The sequence below is a fragment of the Cryptomeria japonica genome, chromosome 11 (assembly GCF_030272615.1).
Source record: "Cryptomeria japonica chromosome 11, Sugi_1.0, whole genome shotgun sequence".
Lineage (NCBI taxonomy): Eukaryota > Viridiplantae > Streptophyta > Pinopsida > Cupressales > Cupressaceae > Cryptomeria > Cryptomeria japonica.
Window position 1 is genome coordinate 137,680,479 of NC_081415.1, and position 23,358 is coordinate 137,703,836.

The window sequence follows — 23,358 nt, forward strand, 5'->3', positions numbered from 1 at the left end:
CAAACTGTCTCTATCACTTTAAAAAAATTATAATATTAAACAAAAAGAAATTTTAAAGCCTTTTGCAGTTCACATGGTTCAGGTGATTCCCATGTGATTAGGTGTAATCTCTAGGTCCCTAGAATCACCTACGTTTGGGGATTGTTGTTTATCACATTCTTAAAAATTACTCCATAGCCAAGCTTTGAGGTCTGTCATTGTAATAAGCATGGGTTAAAGATAGCACTCTAAGCCTCAACAACACAAAATAAATAAAATAATAAGCAAAACTTCATAAGATGGATGACATTAGATCTTGCGTCTGGAAAAACCCAAACACAACATGACTTATGCTTGAATTATTAGCAAGCACTGCATGACACAGGCATTTCAAACCAATATCCAAAAATACCGTCTTCCTTATTTGTCAAGTCCAATATTTTAAAACCTAAGAGTCTATTGCTATAAAGTGCAGAATGGTCTCCAAAAAATCTAACTACAACAAGCCTGATAGCCTGGGCCATGTGAATTTTGCTTAAATTAATCTTAAGTTTTATAATAAAACAAGATTTCTGTTGAAAAAAAAATATATCAAAAAGAATTCATAAAAAAATATATATCAAAAAGAATTCATTGACGTAATTCTTATCAATGTCAATTTTGCAACATTAGAACCTGCCCCATACTTGGGCCTGAGTTCATCGCAGCATTCAAAACTTTTTTTATGCTACCGAATTTTCCGTTCGAACCACAAAAATTGTATGGTTGAAAAATAGTAAAAGCTATTTTTTAAAATTCTGGATTTTTCAAATTTAGTATCTCCAAATTTCCAGGAAGGGCAGATGCAGTTTTGGAGATGTTAAAAGTTTTCTTGAATATCAGTGACAGCGGGGGTCTACATTAAAATAACTTAAACAAACTAAAAGCTAAGTACTCCGGTATGCCCATCCTGAACAATTTCACTTTCCTTAGAACCCAGGCATATCCAGGGTAACCAAAGGCCGAATAGCATTTAAATTAAAAATATGAATTTTAATCTAAAACACTTGAGTTTCAAAATACTGTAAACTGAAAACCTAATATCAAAGCGAAAAACACAAACACAACTTATCTTCCATTCTAGCTTACCAAACTCTCCTTTTCAAGAGAAAAGGCTGCTTGATTTTTGACTGGTTAAGGATTGCAAAGGTGTGAAGGAGTATTTCATAAGTGTTGGAGGATAAAATAGCTTGCAGCCAGGGTTATGTTGTATTTTTTTCCTTTCCAATATTCCTATTTTTTAGAAATATGTAGATGTAGGTTTTATTATTTTCATAATGGTTGTTGGTCTTCCAAATTGGACCGGTATTCCCTCTTTGGAGACATTTGATGATGATTGAGCAGATTTTGGGAGGTGGGCATGTTCTTTGGTAGTATACTCAGTACAATAATCAGTACAAGAGCTTGTATGGTCTAGTGAAAGTTTACTTGTGTGCTATGGCTATGCAAGGGATTACAGTTTGTCTAAGACCAAACAGAAAGGGCTTTTAGTTAGTGTACATGCCTATTATTATGTTTTGATAATGTTGATTATCCTTTCAGATTTTTGGAGCAGGTTTACAAGTTTTCAACTTTCTCATTTCACACAATTTACCAAACAGTTTGTATTTATAGAAATAGCCAAATTTATGGAGCATTCATTACAAATAATCAAGTGCAGATATAAACTGGGAAACTGGAATCAAGTTGAACTTATAATATTGGAATTGATTAACACTACACGGAGGTTTTGTTTGAAGCAGATCTGAGAATCATATTTGATGAAGAAACAAAGTGCCAACACTCCAATGTTGTCCCTAACTATCTGTTCCTTATTTCTAGATTTTGAACGATTATTCAATGATTTTGAACTCTCTAATATTGCAGCAATTATTCCTTGGAAATAAGGGAAACTGAAACTCACTTGGACGCCTAAATTTCCTGCTCCTTCAATAATAAGTCTTCTTGAATGGAAATTACTCATTCACATGGGCAGTGGCTGGGATTAATAAAATCAATCCCCACACAAACTTGGCAACTTCCTATGGGAAAATGACACAACAAACCAAACTTGTGATCTTTTGGAATTCTACAATGCCTCCATGTCCACCTTGTTGTCACACAATAGAAATGTTGATTTCCTAATTCAATGCTGACTTCTTTAAAGATGAATCAGCTTCTTAAATAAGGATGTGGTAACAGGTTTGGATAGTCCCATGATTTCCTGGAAGCTTGCATATCATCCCGATCAAAGGTGGTAGCGGTTGGAGTAATTGGGACACTTTTTCTAATTATTATTTAATTTGGTTCTTTAATTACTTTATTTAGTTAAGCTAAACTTAGGTGCTTTTTCCTTTTATTTAATTAGGCTAATAATAGCTTAAGTCAAAGATGTAAATATCTTAATCGGCAATAAATCTTTTGGCCGAAAATTTTAAAAAAATCGGGAATCGGGAAAAAATCAAGAAAAAGTCGGCAATAAATCGGCAAAATTATCGAACATTTGAAAATATATAATTTCTTAAAATATTCTAATAAAAACATGTATACACTAAATTTATAGAACACAATAGCATATTACTAGTTTCCATCATATATAAATCATAGTTTGAGTCAAATACATACCATATAGCAAAGTGATATACCAAAAAACAAGTTCAAGTTCTATATAGTAAATACGTTTGAGTCAAATACATATTGTAGAGTCTAGGGTCTCTAGACCACAAAAACAAATCAATCTATGAAGTTTGAATACATATTAAGTTCATGGTTTCATATCATTGAAAACTGGAAATCATAGATTGCCTTTACGACTAAAGCTCAAAAAACTTTGTTGCCGCTGAGTGGGTGCTGAAGTAGATGGTGTTGCAGCAGTAGTTGCTGCTGCTACAATATCCTCAACAGGTGAGGAATCTGCATCCTCTGGATCAACAAACTCATCTCCCGCCTCCTCACGTTCTGCCACCTCTGTTGCCCATTCAGCTGCCTCCCTCTCCATCTCATCTAATTGAGTGTCAGTGATAAATGCATCCACATCAATATCACCAGTAGCACCATCAGGTTCAGCAATCCAATCCGCTATGTATGGATCAATCTCATCAATGTCAAGTGCATCATATGAATTGTTCCCTTGTACCCTCCTTTCATGCAGTCGAAGGTTGTACCGCACATATACAAGGCCATTCAAGCGCTTTTGAGTCAACCTATTGAGCTTTTTTGTGTGAATGGCCTCAAAGACACTCCAATTGCGCTCACAACCAGAAGCACTACAATGCTGAGATAATTTGCGGATTGCAAGCTTTTGGAGATTAGGCGTTGTGGCACCATAATCTTCCCACCACAGATCTGCAAGCATACAAATTGGCATTTATAACTTGGTAAAGATTTTTATAAACTTAAAGATTGAAATAAATGGTAAAATAGATTTAAGAGCACATTTTCTTTTACCTGGCAGTAGGGTGTCTCTCTTACAAATACCAATAGGTGAAGAAAACAATGGCCCATCTTCCTTCTTGTACCTCTGCAACTCATCAACAATGAGGTTTTGAATATTTTCATCAGGAATCAACCTCTGAATACATGTGTCAAGGCCAAGTTGAACCTCCTCATCTATTTTGAAAGTGCGGGAGTAAAAGAACTTGGGGTTCAAATAGTAGGCAGCAGCATGGATATGTTGGTGGAGTTGTCGGTTCCACCTTCGATCAATTATGCGCCATATGGGTTCATATTTGGTCCTGTTTGACCCATACAAGTGCTGAATTGCCTCTTTGGCCTTATCAATGGCCTCAAATAGATACCCTATGGGGTTTTTATCCCCATCCACCATCCGTAGAACCCTCACCAACGGCTCTGACAACTAGACATGACAAATTTAACAAAAATCAGCAATGTGTAATATTAGAAAATTAAACAATAAATCATCAATTGAAATTTGAACTTTGAAGACTTACATTGATGATCTCCTTCATGAGTTTGCCAAATCTATCATCAAAAATGGCTTTCACGACCTTCTCTGCTTCATGCTTCCTACAATAAAGGCTCTCCAACCATCTTTCACTCACAAACATCCTCTTCAGGTTGGGCAATGCATGTAATATGCTCTGTAAGTTGAGGAAATTCGTGGCAAAACATGTGACTCCTGAACGCACAAGATCCTTACCATCAGTGTGTTGTCTCATAAGCTCCAAGACCCATGTGTGGTTGTAGATGTACTTTGTGATTTCCCTTCCATCTTCAACCACATTCTTCACCCAACTAAGTTTCCCTATGTCCTCGAGGAGTAAATCAAGGCAATGAACAGCACAAGGGCTCCAAAATAATGTCAGATGCCTAGCCTGTAGAAGTTTATCGGCTGCCACATATGCAGCTGCATTATCGGTCACAACATGAACAACATTTTGCACTCCCACTTCGGTCACCACCTCATCCAACATATTACACAAGGTTTCTGCATTCTTCACTTCATTTGAGGCATCAATCGATTTTAAAAATACCACCTGTCCCCCTGAAGCAACTAGAAAGTTTATGAGTGTCCTATTCCTACTATCTGTCCACCCATAAGATAAAATGGTGCAGCCATTCTTTTCCCAATTCCTCCTTTGTCGCTCCACCAATTGATGTGTGTTTTGGACCTCACACTACAATAATGGCCCACTCAACTCATAACGACTTGGGGACTCGAACCCCTTACCAGAAATGGTCAATCCACTAACCATTTGCTCCCAATATGGACTCTTAACAATACTAAACAGAATATTGTTGTAAAACCAAAATCTAGCCATTGCCTCTTTTGTCTACTGATGCACTTCCTTATTCCATGCAGTACCTAACAATCCGGGTTACGCACCGGGCGTGTTACGAGGAATGAAGAAACTAGATGTATTGCTGCCCACTCCAATATTTTCGGACGCTATAGAACTGATATCTCTCATTGGGGCTGCCAATGCCTCTGCTGTCTGTTGGTTGAAAATTTTGTACACTTGGGGAAATATACAAAATTGTGGTTTCAACCACAGCACACGAGTGAAAACTCTCCTAATTAAGGGAAGGCTCCCCCTATCTAACTAAAACTGAAATAAAAATAGGATGGGACAACAGTCTTCCTTCTTTCTTCAAAAAAGACAATATCCTTTTCTCTTCACAGAAAAGGATAGCGATTGAATATGAACAACAGTAACCACTTTCAAGTAAAATGAGAGAAAGGAAATGAAGTTTTCCGAAAGCTCAAAGACTCCTGTCACTTCCTTCGGGACGGGACAACAATATCAAGCTCAAAGACTTGACTGTTGGAAGTCCTATCTACCTTTTGCTATACTAAATTTTACAACGAATAAAAGATAATAGCTCAAAGACTGGAATAATCTATTCTTTCAACACAAAGACAAGAACTAATGCAAGCTCAAAGATTTGTTGCTATTTCTTATCAAACAGTAATTTTTCCTCAACAATAGACGCAAGCTCAAAGACTTGCTGCTCCTTCAAGAGAGTTTCCTATTTTAATTAATCTTCTCTACTTGCAGTTCAAAGACATCAAATCAAATTGGACTAAGCTCCTTTAGAAACACTTTGCATAGAAGAAATAAAAAGACTCAAACTCAAACATATAGCTCAAAGACTCAAAACTTGAGTAATCCTTCTTTATTATTCTTCAAAAACTTTCAATCCACATACATAAGCTCAAAGACTTCTTGCTGTAAATTTGGCAGAGTTTTTGCTTGCTTTCCAAAAGATAAATATTACAATGGACTCCTCAAGTATTTATAGAAGAGGAGCCTTGAGAAAAAGGTGGGAGGACCCTAACTAACTTGAGAGATTCTCTCAACCACCAAGACTCATTCAATAAATAACTGAGACTTCATTAACTAACTAAGAGTTACTCCAACTAACTAAGACTTATTCCAACTATAGTCCTAATTGGACACAACTTGTAGTTGACTTACATGTAATTACAAAAGTGCAAGTAATGTGTAACTTGCATTTTACAAAAAATACTTTTACATGTAACTTGTCAAAACTAAATTACAACTAAAGATTACAAAAGAGGGAAAATTCAACTAAGTGTTGAAAAACACTTAAGTTGCATTTTGTGAAGACACAAATCCTTGAAATTTCTGGATGCTTGCTTTTAGTTCCTCGGGATTCGGTTCATGGGTATTCTTGGCAACAACCATAGTCTTCACAATAGTGTCGTGACAGCGGAGGAGCTGTTGTCCTCATTTTTGTTTCCAAAAATGAAGGACCACTACGATGAAATTTTTATGAAAAAATGAAAAATTTTACTCTATGGCATGCTTCCCGAGGTAAAATTTTGACTAATCCTTGGATTGGCTTAATCCTCAGTCCATTCTCGAACTACGTTTCGAATTTCGTCCAATTCTGGGTTCGTTTGCTATGCCTTTCCTTCAATTTCGGTTTTAAAACCCCGACTGCAGGTGGAGAATTTTCTTCAAACTGCAAGTTTTAATGATATTCATTGTTTTGGTCTTTGTAGGGGAATTTTTGACCAATTACATGTGCACTTTTATTTCAAATATGTTACTTGTAATTTATTTTAAGTTTCCCCTTTGATGTTTTTATCTTTTTATTGTTTTTTGGTCATTTTTAGTTAAGATAGGGATTTTTTGGCTCAACTGCAAGTAAACTTGCAGTTTGGTCAAAAAACCCCTACTTTAATGGTTTTCACATAAAATAGGGATTTTAAATCCCCATTACATATGTGCAAGTGTTTCTAACTTGTTATAAGGATTTTATTTCCCTTTTACAAGTATTTTAAACTTGCAGTTTGGTCAAAAAACCCCGATTTTGCCTTGCAAGTTCATAGTGTCCCAAAACCTATAGATCGGCTATCGTTTCGTCAAAATATGAGTAGTTGAAGTTTTGGATCAATTTGGCTGAGGGCACAAAAATCAAGGCAAAATCTAGGAGCAACAAAAAATTTGGGCACTTTGGACCAAAATTGATCTCACCATCACATTGAGAATGCCAAAAAATCTTAAGATCGCTTGTCAAATAGTCAAAATCTGAGTTCGGCAAAATTCAGGTGATTTTTTCATAGGTTCTCGAAAGGCATGCAAAAATCCATACAGTTGTACTGATCTGTACAAGTGTACTACATACGACATATCATAGGCTTTGTACCTTCAATTGCGTGGCAAATTTTTTTTTAAATGCAGGCCATTCAATTTTTCATTAATTTTAATATAAAAAAAATTTCAAATATTTTTTTTATCAAATCAATTTTGTTTTTGCAGCATGGTATGTTGTCGTATGAACCTGCATAGTAGGTCTAGGCATGCACAATACCATGCATCAGGGTGACGTCATTACCAATTCAATGCGTAAGAATATTCTTGTAAAATATTTAGATCTCCCCAGCAGAATATTCATCCAAAAAGGCATATTCCATTTGGAAAAAGGACAAACTTTTTCTGGCAATAGGGAATATTTTGGAAATATTCCAATTTTCTTTTTGACCCACTTGTGGTTTTTTGGCCATAACTTAACCAAACAGAGTCGAAATTGGGCAAATGAGATATGATTTGAAAGTTTATTCTAACGCCAATCTACTGGCATTGATAATTTTTTCAGATCCTGCTCCAATTTTTTGTACCAGGTCTGCGAAGTCAGATCTTCAGTTATGTAATTACCCTAGTCCAAAGCTGATTAAAAACCTCTGTGTTTTAGACTTACGAATTCTAACAAACACTTATCTTGCGCCCTTGAAGCTGCTGGTAATAGATTTCTGTTTACTTGTTCTAAGTTTTTGGTGGATATATATGATGTTTTGAAATGCTTTGAACAATAAAGTTAACTACCAATGAAGTAGTAATAAAGGGCAAGATATATTTTTCTTTCTTATGCTGATAAATGATTTATTGAGGCACAATGTACTCCTACAGCTGAGGCATTTTCACAAACAGTTGGCATGCAAACTTCTACCAATCACTTCTTATTCTAATCTCATATGCTGATGCAATGTAACTGATTACAAATCTGATTATAATGCTTAATATAGAAACTGATTTTTACTACTAACATGCTCATACAAGTGCCTCAAAGGCTGCAAGTGATTTTTGGTCTAGTCCTTCAAAAAATACAACGCATAGATTTGACAATATGATGAAGAAAACCTGGTATGAAGAGCCTATATGAATTGCAAGTGAATGGCAGGCCTGATCAGCAATGTTCAATAATTCTGAGATCCTCTCAATGAAGAATCGCACCTCCCAGCTGTTGCCGCCCCTGTTCTTGACATGCAGATTCAATATAAAATTATGGCAGACTTAATCCACCCCCAAACAACTCTTAGAATGGTTGCCTAGGCTTCCTAAGTGGACCGCTCAAACACCCAGAACAGATCGAAGCAAAGTATGCCCTCAAGGGACTAAATCGTGGGTTCCCAAACTGCTGCTTTTTCTTGACTGAGAATGAAATCAGAATTACTCTTCCAATCGACTCACTTATTCTTCAACCAATAAATACCAGCAACGATATGGTCTTCATATACTCAACATGATCTTCAAACCCTTGTAAGTCCTTATGATACACTCCACCAACATACCATAGTACTGTAGCATTTACTGTAGCGAGACATTGTTCACGCCACTGTTGCAGCCGGCACAAATTTTGATATGCAAATGATTAACTCTTTAATATTCTGATCTTCAACGAAACCCTTATAAATTCCTGAACTTCTTCACCAATAGAGCACAAACGTGACCTCTAAATAAAGCCACTAGTATTTGCACAATTGAAGAGAGACTACGTTCACCAAGATTGAATTAGTGAAACCCTAGGTTTCTTCTTCAAAGCCAAAGCTTCTCTAGAAAAGACAAATGTTGAATGGTTCAAGAATGAATGAAATGAAATCCAAATGCCCTTTTAAAATGCTTAATTTGCATTTCTCTTCATCTCCTTTAATTTACTTTAATTTCATTTCTTTTCCCTCCTTTTTGGTTCACAATATTTAAATATAAAGTATACTTTATTATTCACTTATAACTCCCTTTTTAAATAAAGTCCACTTAATTTATTAATGATATGCACTTAATAATTAATTATTATTAAAGTATAAATTTAATAATAATTATAACATTAGAACTTCATCATTAATCATTATTTCTCAATTCCATCTGAACCTGGGAGTTTACCAATATATCCACTATGCATCCAACTGCCTGACTAAAAATAGTAAGGGTCTCTCTCCAACAACCACTGACTTACTATAAATAGTAAGTCTTTGAAAATGGAACCAGAAACCTCTGAATAGCCTAGCCTCAAAATATACCAACAATCTAGAGAGGAAAACACAGCCATCTACCACCTAAAGAGGTCCATAACACCCAAACTAGACCCTCTAATCCACCATACTAGCTTACGAGGGTCAAATGATATGCTAATCCTTCAAACTCTAATGCTCGCAAAAATGGGGACATTACAATCTGCCCTCTTTGAATTTGCTTGTCCCCAAGCAATCTCCACTACAAAGAAACTCCACTCCTCAGGAGGCCCCAGAAGAGAACTGTGAAATGTCCCTCACATCTCCAACCAACTCCCATAGCACCAGCAATCATAACTGTGCAAAAATGGATGTCAAACCAACTGTCCATCTCATGCGCAGAAGAAATGTGCATCGTAATTGAAACATGTACAAATAGACCAAAGATGAACCCGTATGATTTTTGTACACTATACATGCTGCAATGCTCATAAGTAAGCCCTATCTAAAATACTGATTTACCAAAAAGATCCCAAACTCCACACTCAATGTTGAACTGAATGTCGGGATCCCAGACCATCTTGTAGAATGCCCCATCCAAATCATGTGGCGTCAATGTCATACCAATGTGTAATGTCCCCTTCTTAGTGAGGAGTAATCAATGATCCATTGGCCTATCCCGGAGACCCGTAGGCCGAGTGCAATGAAGCATTAGGGTTTCCTATTTTTGTGGAGCTTTGTATGATCTAATAGGTGCTTATCCGGTAGGGCTTCTACAACTTCATTTGTGGATTCCTTCTAGGTTTTTCAAGAGCTTTGCAGTGATATAACATGCATTCAGTTTTCAGAGGAATTCTGAACTTATTATTTTTAGTAAGTTGGTGGTAGCTGTTAGGGTTTTGAGATTATTCTGAGTTTCTGAGCTTCTTCTCATGGTTTAAAAAGCGGGTTGTTTGGAGTTGTTTTGGGGACTTACTATTTTAAGTAAGTGCCATTTCAGGCAATTCTATTTTTAGCAGTGCAGTTCAGAGCCCCGGCCTAGTCCAGTTATTGGTTTTTGGCATTTCAACCCATCAGTCAATTTGGCACAATCAGTATTTGATTTTTAGTGATTTATTAAATATTATTACTTTATGCTAAAGTTAATAATTAATGTGTTTTTGGACGACTTATGGAAAAATACTCTGCACCTAAAAATATTATATTTTCCCTAAGTTAGTGGCGTGAGAAAAGGAGGCATATTTCATGAGTTTATTATGTTTTAAGCTGCACGTTATACACCAAGGAAAAAAGTTCGAACTTTTTTCCTAGGAACTGGATGCTAAACACATTAAGGAGTGGGAAATGAAATGCAAATGAAGAAGTTGTATTTTGGACGCCATTTGGAGGTGAATTTGGGGTCTCGGAATCTACAAATATGAGAGCTTGGTCTCTCATTTGGCATCTTGAACATTTTTATAACGAAGTGCTGCCGAATTTGTGCCAGACTATTGGTTCAAAGTTGAGTGCTTCCTAGCTTGTGCCAGTTTCGTGGTTGTGAGATAGTACCTAACGGTGGGAGAGCCTATTTCTCATCCAGAGGAATAGAATGAGCTTCATTGTGATGGGTTTTGCTGTGGTATTTTCAGTTTTCTGAGTGAAGGTGTGTTTTCGTGTGTTGTTGGTAGTGAAGTGGTTGAAAGCAGTGTTTCGAATATACCTCCCTACCTGTTGATCATTTCATTTTGGGTATTGGTTCTGATGTTTTCTACCACTCTAGCGATGAGGTCCACCAATTTGCAGCTGCAAGTTCGTTGATATGAATTTTATGTTGCAAATCGAAGTTCTTAGCTCGGGTGCATTTTCCATAGATGCCTTGGGATGCGTGCCACTGGTTTTTGGACTTGAAGTTGCAGGTTTGAGGTTCTAAAATTTTCGCTTAAGTCATTTTTCTCATTTACTTTTGATTTGGTGTGATTTCGAGTAGATCTGAATTAGTTATGAGCATTTTGGTGTTTCCGATAGTGGCTGGTCTGCGTGTTATGTATTTTTAGAATTAAGAACAGCAATAGTTGCTTAATGTTTGAGTTGGTTTTAGAGGTAGCTTTCACTGTGATTACATTGTTCTCCCATTCTAATCATTTCTCTCTATATTGTAAGGTTGAATAGTAGTACTATCAACCACTTTTGGACTGTAAAGCATACCCGCTGAAAATTGGAAGCGGCTGGTTTGCCACCTACATTTGATATTTGTAATTCTGTCCTCCCGTTGCATAAGCGGTAGAGTGATATTTTGTTTGTAATTGTCCTCCCGTTGCATAAGCGGTTGAGTTGAGTTTTGTTGTAAGTGTTCAGTCCTCCCGCTGAAATATTGCGGTAGAGTGATTCGTGCTTGGTTTTGTCATTCTTCTCCTTGGTTGGTTTACCGCCAAGCTTTCTAGTTTTCTATTCCGGCTGGAAAGTGGAAGGGATTGGCTTGTTGCCCATTATTGTAATCTATATTTTCCAGCAGTTTACATCTAATGATCCCCTGCTACCGTATACTCTCACCCTCCTTGCTTGGGCTCTCGATGATCAAAAGGTGTAGGGTTCCTTTTAGCTGGTTTAGTTTTTTTTCTCTAACCCTAACGGGTGTGGTTGCGTTTGTAATCTTGTTGAAAAAATGAAAAAAAAATTGTTGGGGATATTACACAATATACCCTGTAACTAGGTCAATCCTGATAGAAGGAAGAAGCAATCCACCAGCCAAATTGATCCCTGGATCCCATAGCCAGAATGGAAGTCCGCCATACACATTACCCATTGACTTCCCCTGCACAATTCTAGCATAATCATCATCACATTGAAAGTGGTGAAGCAACTCAATGGGATCCGTCCAAACTACAGTGTCATACCTGTAACCTCCCGGATCCCAAAATAGTCTGAACTCACATCCATCTGTCATGTGGAGATAAGAACATATTGAAGCATCTGCTACACCACACTCTCTTTGTCCTCTACTAAACCCTCATGGATGTGATAACTAGCCCAGCCATCATGCCTACTTGTTGATGTGTTTTTTACTCACATGCGAACACAAAATAAAATACCCAAGAGTATCTTATCCTCTCTTGAACAAAATCTCTCAAATGTTGAAGATTAGCTTAAGGATCACTTGAGAAGACTCCAAGGTTCATAAATGTAGGGTCACTACATGTGGATAAGCTATGTTGGTTGATGTGATTGCTGGTATCACAAGGGGACTTACATTCGAATGCCTGAATGCTTGATTCGCTGGAACTTTAGATCATCTGATGTTACAATATGGTGATGCTTTTGATCCTAAACTAGCTGGAGTTTTAAAAAAATGGCAAAAGATGAGGGGTTGAGAGAGTCTATTCTAATCCTAAGAATGTAGGAAGATGAGTGAATGACTAGATGGAATCCTACCGAGCAAGGTCTCACCATCAACTTGAACAATTTGACACAAGCTTAGTGCAATCTTCTAAGTATATTTCACAGATATTCGAATCAATACTATCAAACATTGATCACCATTCAAGTTAATGCATAAGCATTGGGTGTAGAACAATTCGAAGTTAAGCTCCTATCATTCCAATTGACCACACAAGGCACACTTACAAGCAGCAAGAGGCTAGTGGTATGGATTAGGCGGATTCCACATGAATACATTCAACAAATCCCTTCACTCAATCTAATTACATGAAAGCAAATTGAGAAGCAAAGACCATGCGAATTGTTGAAGTAACGAATCAAATCCACCATGACTTCAATGAAATCAATTGTTCTCTACAACAAGGTTTGGCAACAATCTTTGCCTTCTCCTAATCTAACTTCTATTCTAATTGCTATTCTTCTATTATTCTATTCTACTCACTATTAGCTAACTGTTCTCCATTAACCTTTACAAATGAATTCTACTCACTATTAGCTAACTATTCTCCATTAACCTTTACAAATGAAGAGTCTGAGCTTTTATAGAGAGCTCATTTACAATGAACGGCCAAGATTGATTCTCCATCAATGGCTAAGATTTTACAATGAAATCCTAATTAGGGTTTGTTACAACAAACTCTCCTTAGCCAATGGGAAAATTACATTCAATGAGTGTGGACCAATAGATAACAAGGGTAGGTGCCTCGGATTTGTGCCATCACTGGTGAGTCAGGTTCATTGAATCAAGACGAGCTGATGTGGAACTTCTCTGATTGGTGAGGTAGCGACTAGGATGATGGCTAGGATTCCACCTCAACTCGCACTTTGTGGACTTGATTTGATTCATCATTATGAAAGGATGTTGAGAGATATCTCTTGATAGTCAACATTATTCAGTTTACTTAGAGGGATGACGATGATGAGAGGCAAACTTTGATTAACTCTTCTGAAATTATCTGCTCTTCGAATGCCTTGATCATAGATGTGCAAGGTGTAAACCTTAGTTTTGAAGTATTGATGTACTTCTGATGCCACCGTTGTCTTCCTCCTTCGAAACTCCAAACTCCTCTTGTGACTCTCTTCATGTCGTTGAACGTTTCTTGTGCGATCTCCTTATTTCTTTCTTCATTTTCTGCAAAAGAAACAAGCGAGTATCAAATATACTTGATATATAGATTTAATTAAAGCATATAAAGAGAATTCGTCCTCATAAAGGGACACTTGAAGAGAATTCGCCCTCATAAAGGGACACTTGAAGTTGCTTTTTGCTCGTGAAGAGGAGGTCTTGAAGTGTATTCCATCCTTGATGTTCATTAAATTTCCCTCACCTTAATCTTCTTCATTTTCTTGAACTTCGCTCATACCCTTCAAATTGTGAAGTTTGTTCATGTAGGTCAAATCATGAAGTTTATTGTTGCATGTTGAGCTTGTGAAGTTCATGAAGTTGAGATTTGCTTGTGTAGGCTTGAAGATGAAGATTGCTCTACATGGTGTGTACTTGTAACTTGTTCAATCACCTTGCTTATTCATGAAATTCGCTCCAATCTTCTAAGTCACGAAGTTTACCCTTGTAGAAAATTTGCTCCAAACCTTGAACTCATGAAGTTATAAAATCGCTCCAAAGTGGCAACTCATGAAGTTGCAAAAAATTCGCTCCAAAACAACAACTCATGAAGTTGTAAATATCGCTCCGAAACAGCAACTCATGAAGTTGTAAATTTCGATCTAAGGGGTATGCACATGAGGTCTTATTTCCATTGCCTTGCTTGCTAGGCTTGCTGGTCTTTTCCAAACATGAAATCCGTTCCAAAGTCTTCAAACCTGAAGTTCGCTCCATCACTCCAACTCATGAAGTTGCTTCATGTGTGAATTTCGCTCCAAACTCTTCAAACCTAAAGTTCGCTCCAATACATGAAGTCATGAAGTTGTTTCAAACATGAAATCCACTCCAAAGGTCTCCATCTGGAAGTTCACTTGTGATTATCAACTCATGAAGTCCGGTCTTATATGAAATTCGCTCATCCTTCTTTATTCATGAAGTTCGCTCCCAACCTTGAAGTCATGAAATTCACCCAAGTAGAAATTCGCTCCAAATCTCTTGAACCTGAAGTTCGCTCCAAAAGCCTCAAACTTGAAGTTCGCTTCAATTCTTCAACTCCCAAAGTAGGAATTTCGCTCCAATTACTCAATTCATGAAGTATGAGTTTCGCTCTAAGTTGTGAGATCACGAAGTAGGAAATTCACTTTGGTTGTTCAACTCATGAAGTATGTTTTTCGCTCCAATATACAAACTCTATGTTTTTCGCTCCAATATACAAACTCATGAAGTTCGCTTGGCATTGAATTCATTCAAGGCGATCATCCTTCATTTATCATCTAACTTTTCTCATGTAGACTTGCTGGTGTATGCTCATAGGTGGAATTTGCTCCTAGGATGCAAGTCATGAAGTTCAAACTTCGCTCCAATAAGACAACTCATGAAGTTCGCTTGAGAAGTGCAACTCATGAAGTTAGAATTTCGCTCCACTTGCTCAAGTCATGAAGTATGCATTTCGCTCCTCTTGCTCAAGTCATGAAGTTCACTCTTGAGTGTTTCATCATGAAATATGTGCTTGTTAAATTTCCTTCACTCTTCCACTTTCAACATGAAGAATTTCGTTCCAAATGTCTAACACATGAAGTTTGCTCCAAAGTAGCAACTCATGAAGTAAGAATTTCGCTCCAAAGTGGCAACTCCTGAAGTTCCTTCATGAACACTTGAACATGAAGTAGGTGTTTTGTAAATTTCTTTCATTTCCATTTCACTTGTGAAGCCTTGAAGGTGAAATTCGCTCCAGTCTCCTCCTTCATGAAGTTCTCTCCAAACCCCTCACCTGAAGTTCGCTCCAAATCCTTGAAACATGAAGTTGGCTTCCAACTCTTCAAACCTGAAGTCCGCTTCAAACTGTGAAGTCATGAAGTTCAAACCTAGAGAAGACTCAGAGATGAGGTAGATTACAAATGAACTTATTAATTACTTCATTGCACAAGATTTCAATCCTTGGAATAATTCATTCAATTGCTCAAACTCATACTTACACCAATCCTTAAGCAAAAGACTTAAGGAAAATTCACTCAATTGGAGCTTACCTACAACCTTGAACTCTTGGATTGACATTACTAGCAACTTTATTAAACTCTTTAACTAGACTCCTGATTAACCAGCATGACATGCAAACCTTATAAACTTACTCACTTCACATTTCACACAGGGCTATTCACCTGACTCTTGACCGCCTGACCTTATTTTCCCCTTCAAATGCAAAGGCTAATAGCTAAGGACACAAACACACCTAAGAAGCAAGAAAAAAGTGGGGGTCCCCATTTGCAATGGGCTGATGTGTGAATACCTCTCAACACTATTAACACCACAAACACCCTATAACCATGCATCTATATGAAATCTCTGTGATGTAGAAGTACCAAACCCTGTTGGATACATAACAACACGATGGATAACTGACTGCTGTCCCTGCAAGTAATCTCTTGCTAACAACAGAGTTTGGTACTTGTAGCCTCCAGTTCCATCTTCTAAAGGTGGAAACTCTCCATCCCACAATGGATGGTATAAACTCTGAGCCACTCCATGTCGACACGTCATCAAATTCTCCGTGTGGACCAAAGGAGAAGTGATGAGCACTCCATACTATGCAGTCAAGATAAAATGCACCAACCTCTGTCAATGGTTGATTGTCATAGTCAAGGGCAATGCACTCCTCATCACTCCCACTACTCCCATCACTAGAATCAGTAGATGGCTCATGCCTTTGATCCTGTAAATCAGACTCGTGTGATTCATGAATTAAAATTCCTTGCACATAAACTGAATTGGCATCTACAAAATGATCAAAAGATTCATTAGCAATTGCTGATACAAAAATTTCAGGGAGCTCAAAACCCTCATTTGTTTCATATGGGACCCTTTCCTCATGCACATGTCCTTCAACATGATCATCCTACAACTCTACCTCATAAAGTGGGTTAACATAGGATATCTCAACTTCTATCTCAAAAAGTGGATTATCAAAAACATGAAAGTTACTTTCAGCATTTTGTTTAGGCCCATCACCCTCTTGTTCTAACTCTTCTTCATCTTCAAAAGGACTCAAGTACTTTTCCCCTACAACTGCCTTAGAAATTTCAACTTCATCATCAACAAGTAAATCTTCTAAGGTCTGATTTGCAAAATCAGACTTGCAATGACTTGATCCACATCACATAATTCATTTTTAACACCCAAATCTCGAGCGTCAATGTTATGGGACACCATACATCCATCATCTTCACGAGGAATGGCTGCTATCTCATGAGTAAGCTCAACATTATGATTGCTGTCATTAAACAAAAAATCAGGAGCTACATCATACTTATCTGTAGTGTCCTTAAGAGACTCAACCAAAACTTCACCCTCTGCTAACTATCCATCGCCAAGTGTTGGTTCAAGGAGTGTCTTCATAGGAAAATTGAGTGCCATAGTTTCTGCCCCATGGCTGCAAGGTAAATCTGCATGTGTATAAACGTCCTTTATCTCAATGGCTTCATCATGGGATCCTCTTTGTCCCTCCAAATGATGTGACTCGCGAACCCCAACATCTTCATGCAATATGTGCATCTCCAAATCTGCCTCCTTTGTGGCTACTTATTCAGTGCATCCATGTGTCAAAACTAGGTCTTCCTCAAGCTTCTTTACCTCATTATCTACGCATTGGTGGTTAGGCCCCCGATAACTTTTGCAAGTGAAGCATAGACCCTGTCTTCTCATTTTTTTCTTGCTCATGATGGGAGTTCCTATAACCTGATCGTTGAGATTAGATGTAGAACCATCCTCATAAGCTGATTTAGTAGTTCTACCATACCTGCTCACACTATTCCCATGACTGAATTGTGACCCTTTAGATGAAATGTTCTCCTTATACACCCTCCTAGTATACTTTACCAACCCAATCTCTTCAGGCCTCCTGGCAACAAACGAGATCAGATAATAATGAAGAGAGTATTGTCCTTTAAATTTATCTGACAAACTCTGATAGCCCTCAAAGAGTCGAAGAGCTTCCCGTTCACATCTTTCCCTTGTCTTGATGGCATCCTGGTCAATCTCTTCTTTGGATTTTCCTACAACACTGTACTAACCCATAGCTGAAACTTATGTGTGCTAGTCACTCAAATGATGCAATGCGATCTCTCTAAAAATTTAATTCAAACCCCAACAGAATGGCAGGAAACCGCTCTGATACCACTGTAAGTACCCTAGTCCAAAGCTGATTAAAAACCTCTGTGTTTCAGACTTAGGAATTCTAAAGAACACTTGTCTTGTGCCCTTGAAGTTGCTGGTAATAGTTTTTTGTTTGCTTGTTCTAAGTTTTTGGTGGATATATATGATGTTTTGAAATGCTTCGAACAATACAAGTTAACTACCAATGAAGTAGTAATTAAGGGCAAGATTTTTCTTTCTTATGTTGATAAATGATTTATTCAGGCACAATGTACTCCTGCTATGAGGCATTTTCACAAATAGTTGGCATGCAAACTTCTACCAACCACTTCTTATTCTAATCTCATAAGCTGATGCAATGTAACTGATTACAAATCTGATTATAATGCTTAATATAGAAACTGATTTTTACTACTAACATGCTCATACAAGTGCCTCAAAGGCTGCAAGTGATTTTTAGTCTAGTCCTTCGAAAAAATACAATGTATAGATATTACGATATGATGAAGAAAACCTGGTATGAAGAGCCTATATGAATTGCAGGTGAATGGCAGGCCTGATCAGCAATGTTCAACAATTCTGAGATCCTCTCAATGAAGAATCGCACCTCCTAGCTGCTGCCACCCCTGTTCCTGACGTGCAGATTCAATATAAAATTATGGCAGACTTAATCCACCCCCCAAACAACTCTTAGAATGGTTTCCTAGGCTTCCCAAGTGGAGCGCTCAAACACCTAGAACAGATCAAAGCAAAGTATGCCCTCAAGGGACTAAATCGTGGGTTCCCAAACTGCTGCTTTTTCTTGACTGAGAATGAAATCAGAATTATTCCTCCAATCGACTCACTTATTCTTCAACTAATAAATACCAGCAACGATATGATCTTCATATACTCAACCTAATCTTCAAACTCTTGCAAATCCTAATGATACACTCCACTAAAATACCTTAGTACTGTAGCGTTTATTGTAGCGTGACACTATTCACGCCACACTGTAGCAGCCGGCACAAATTTTGATCTGCAAATGATTAACTCTTTAATATTCTGATCTTCAACGAAACCTTTATATATTCCTAAACTTCTTCACCAATAGAGCACAAACGTGACCTCTACTTAAAGCCACCAATATTTGCACAATTGAAGAGAGGCTACGTTCTCCAAGATTGAATTTACAGCAAAACCCTAGGTTTCTTCTTCAAAGCCAAAGCTTCTCTAGAAAAGACAAATGTTGAATGATTCAAGAATGAATGAAATGAAATCCAAGTGCCCTTTTATAATGTTTAATTTGCAATCGTCTTGTTAGTTGAAAATTTTGTACACTTGGGGAAATATACAAAATTGTGGTTTCAACCACAGTGTGAGTAAACCTCTCCTAATTAAGGGAAGGCTCCCCCTATCTAACTACAACTTTAAAAAAAATAGGATGGGATAGCAGTCTTTCTTCTTCTTTCAAGAAAGCCAATATCCTTTTCTCTTCACAGAAAAGTGATATCAATTTAACGTACAACAGCAGTAACAACTTTTGAAATGAAATGAGAGAAAGGAAATGAAGTTTCCTGAAAGCTCAAAGACTTCCGTCACTTCCTTCAGAACGGGACAACAATATCAAGCTCAAAGTCTTGATTATATGAAGTCCTATCTACCCTTTTCTATACTAACGCTTTCAAAAACAAATTATAACAGCTCAAAGACTAGAATATCTTATTCTTTTCTACTTAAAACAATGGGAAGTAGTATAAGCTCAAAGACTCATAGCTATTTCTCACAAAATATGCTTTTAAACTCTCTTAAGAATAAGTGCAAGCACAAAGACTTACAGCTCCTCTCAAAAGAATATTTATTCTAATTTATATTAACCTCAAATACTTGCAGCACAAAGACTGCAAATCAAATGCGATTAAGCTCTTTAAGAAACACTTGCAAGAAAGGTAATATAGAACACAAACTCAAGAATGTAGCACAAAGACTCGAAGCTTGAGCAATTTCCTTCTATTCCTTTCAATTCTTGAATTTGTTAATGCATTAGTAGCTTCTACAAGATAAGACTTTCCTTACCCGTTAATCTCCTCTATTCTGTTTTGGTTTACTCATCTATGCTATTAGATTATCTGATTTATGCTTTCCGAACTGAATATGTTTATCAGATTATAACATTGATCATGATTATAATATTGACATTGATAAAGATGAATTAGATCGACGACTTGCTTAACAAAGTTAAGCGTTGATCTAATGCTATTAGTTATCGGGTGTGTTTATATCGATCTATTAACATTTGCTTTGACACCAATTCATTATCGGGTGTGTTTATATCGATCTGTTAACATTTGCTTTGACACCGATTCATTATCGGGTGTGTTTATATCGACCTGTTATCATTTACAATGATACCGATTCATTATCGGGTATGTCTATATCAATCTGTTATCAATGATACCGATTCATTATCAGGTATGTTTATAAGAATCTGTTATCAATGGCACCGATTAGTTATCATAGACACCGAGTGGATCGGTTGATGGTTGATGGTTGTAAAAGTCACGACCAAGTGACATCTTGGTCGGACATGTCTAAAAGACATGTCCGATCAAGGTGCCACTTGATCGTGACTACCTTATATATATACATCATTCAAAAGAAAGGAGATGACATTGAAATCGACACATGTTCATCCTCCATACCTGTAGCAAAAGAAAGACAACAACATTATTGTCATAGTTATAATATCAAAATTTTAAATACACCATCCTGCATATAACTTGTTCATTAAATTGGAAATTGCAATAACATTTACAGAATTCACACATGAAAGCTCAAAGACTTCTTTGCTGAAAATCTGGCAGAGTTTTTGCTTGTTTTCCAAAAGATAAAGATTACAATAGACCCCTCAAGTATTTATAGAAGAGGAGTCATGAGAAAAAGGTGGGAGGATCCCAACTAACTTGAGAAATTCTCTCAACCACCAAGACTTTTTCAATAACTAACTATGACTTATTCCAACTACAGTCCTAATTGAACACAACTTGTAGTTGCTTTACATGTAATTACAAAAGTGCAAGTAATAAGTTAACTTGCAATTACAAAGTTTTTCTTTTTTTTCACATGTAACTTGTCAAAACAAAATTACAAATGCATAACTAAAACTATTTCATGTGTCTAAAGACGCGACTCTAACTGCATCATCCTTTGTCTGTGATGATCTTCATGTCACTTCAGGATGCTAGAACTTGAAGTATTCTGGATTGGTAAAGACATCTTGAACCGGAACGGGAACTTGCATCCTTGTCTTCTTGCTTGGGATAGTACTATCTTTTCAGGAGGGAAAGGGTTGCCTTCCTCTTTTTATGTCATGACCATCTTTGTCTTGAAAGCATTTTATGCTCTCAACCATGAATTGTTGTTGTATCTCTTCTTTGTATCATCCTCCATTCTTGAAATCTGCTTGCAAAATAAGGCCCATGCCTTAATCCATTGATTTGGTAGATCGTGTGTGCAAACCAGACTGACAAGGGAAGAGATAAATTGATGCAAAAATGGGCTCACAAGTGAATTTCGGGTTTTGGAAGCTGCATTACATGTGTGGGATAAACAAGAGCATTAACTTGCAGTTGTGGAAAACAAACATGCAACTTCATATGTGTAATGGGTAACTACAAGTTTGCACTTGTAATTGGACCTTTAAAACTCATTTACAAGTGTTTTTTGACTGCATTTTGGACCAATTTCGGGTTTTGGATGGTTGACTGCAAGGAGACTTTAAATGGGGGAAATGAATGAAGGTGTGAAATGAGTGAATGAAATGGTGGGAATAGGGATCTTGATATGAGGGAAATGAAGCTTATGACCAAAAACAACAAGTGCGGATGGTTATGAATGGATTTTTGAAGAACATTTCCATGTTGATCATATGAAAAATGGGAAGAACTTTTACTTGTAATCAAGTTTTTAAAACCCGATTTTGGAAAAACAAGCTTTTTCCAACTTTGAAACTTGGAATTTCAGGAAAAGATGGTTCAAATTTTTCAAGCAAAGGGGTAGATCAACTATTTTCATCTTACATGCAATCAGGTTTTTAAATTCCGAATGCAAGTAAAGAGGGAAAATGGGGAAAGACAATGCAATTTGCAAATTGCTTTGCAAACTTGGAACAAAGGGGAAAATCTCTCACAAAACCGATTTTAGGCAAGAACAAAACAAAACATATAACTATCGTGAAGAGAAAGAATCTCTTATAGACAAAAGAAGAAGATTCAAACCCTAGCCACGTTTTTGAAAAAACGCCATATGTATCAAAATGCCCATTAAAAGCATGAAGAATCGGTCAAGTAAAGCACCCAACCTCCATGCCTAGGCAAGACAAGCCAAAACGATTTAGGAAAGACAAGATTCGTGGCACTTGAATGAGACAAATCGTGGCGTTTTTAAAAATCGGTTTTGCTATCAAAACACCATAAAACTAGCGATAATTTTTTTAATTTCTTCCAAATGGCATGAAGAGATTTGGAAAATGCATGAAAATATCAAGGAATCCAAAACGCCTTCCTCCTCCTAAGATTTCTCCACAAAAATCAGTGGTAATTGTCAACAAAATCCTCCAATATTGCTAGTCGGGTTTTTGGAAAAGAACAACAAGTTTCATTTTACATGTAATAGTGAAAATCGGGTTTTAATTCCCATATTACAAATTTAAAATGTTACTTTTCTCTCAACAAGGCAAAATCGGGTTTTAGAAATCCAATTGCAAGTTTAAAATTCCTCAATTTACACTTTATGGAGAAAATCGGGTTTTTTGGGCACAATAGCAAGTTTAAAATTGTCACTTTATTCCATTTCTAAGCAAAATCGGGTTTTGGAGAGAGATATGCAAGTTATAAATAACTTGTAAAGGGAAAATAAAATCCCTACAACAAGTTTTAATAACTCAACACATGTAATAGGGGAATAAAATCCCCATTACAAGCAAAAGACATTAAAATAGGGGTTTTTCAAAAGAATTACAACTGACTTTTAAATATGCAATTTAAAATTAACTTGTAACTTATCCAAAAAATCCCTATTATGACTTAAAAAGCCAAAAAGCATCAAGGGGGAAATAAAAAGTAAGTTACAAGTTCTTTTTTCAATAAAGTGCACTTGTAATTAGCCAAAAATTTCCCTACAAAGACTAAAAGAAAGAAAATCATTAAAACTTGCAATTCAAGGAAACTTTCCCACCTGCAGTCAGGGAGAAAAAACCTAAAATTGAAGGAAAAACATAGCAAACGAACCCAGAACGCGGTGAAATTCGAAATGTGGTTCAAGGATGGACTGAGGATTAAGCCAGTCCAAGGATTAGGCGAAATTATGTGTTGGGAAGCGTGCCATAGAGTAAATTTTTTTTTTGACAATTTTTTTATGTAATGGTCCTTCATTTTTTAAAACAAAAATGAGGACAACAACTAGCTCTGACTGGGGAACTTCCTTTGATTGTTGGGGCGAT

General features: G+C 36.8%; 2 protein-coding genes across 6 annotated transcripts in view; one reads left to right on the top strand and one right to left on the bottom strand.

The window, feature by feature from the left end:
- The window catches only part of LOC131032649 (phospholipid-transporting ATPase 3), a 417,034-nt gene that overhangs the window by 359,043 nt on the left and 34,633 nt on the right, over positions 1–23,358 (top strand). The gene's annotated exons all lie outside the window — the stretch shown is intronic.
- Positions 2,672–4,281, bottom strand: LOC131859944 (uncharacterized). Its single transcript, XM_059214247.1, has 3 exons — positions 3,948–4,281; positions 3,445–3,853; positions 2,672–3,342 (listed from the first exon to the last, which is right to left on the bottom strand). Exons 1-3 carry the CDS (start codon positions 4,173–4,175, stop codon positions 2,792–2,794), a joined length of 1,188 nt encoding a protein of 395 aa, XP_059070230.1. The 5' UTR covers positions 4,176–4,281; the 3' UTR covers positions 2,672–2,791.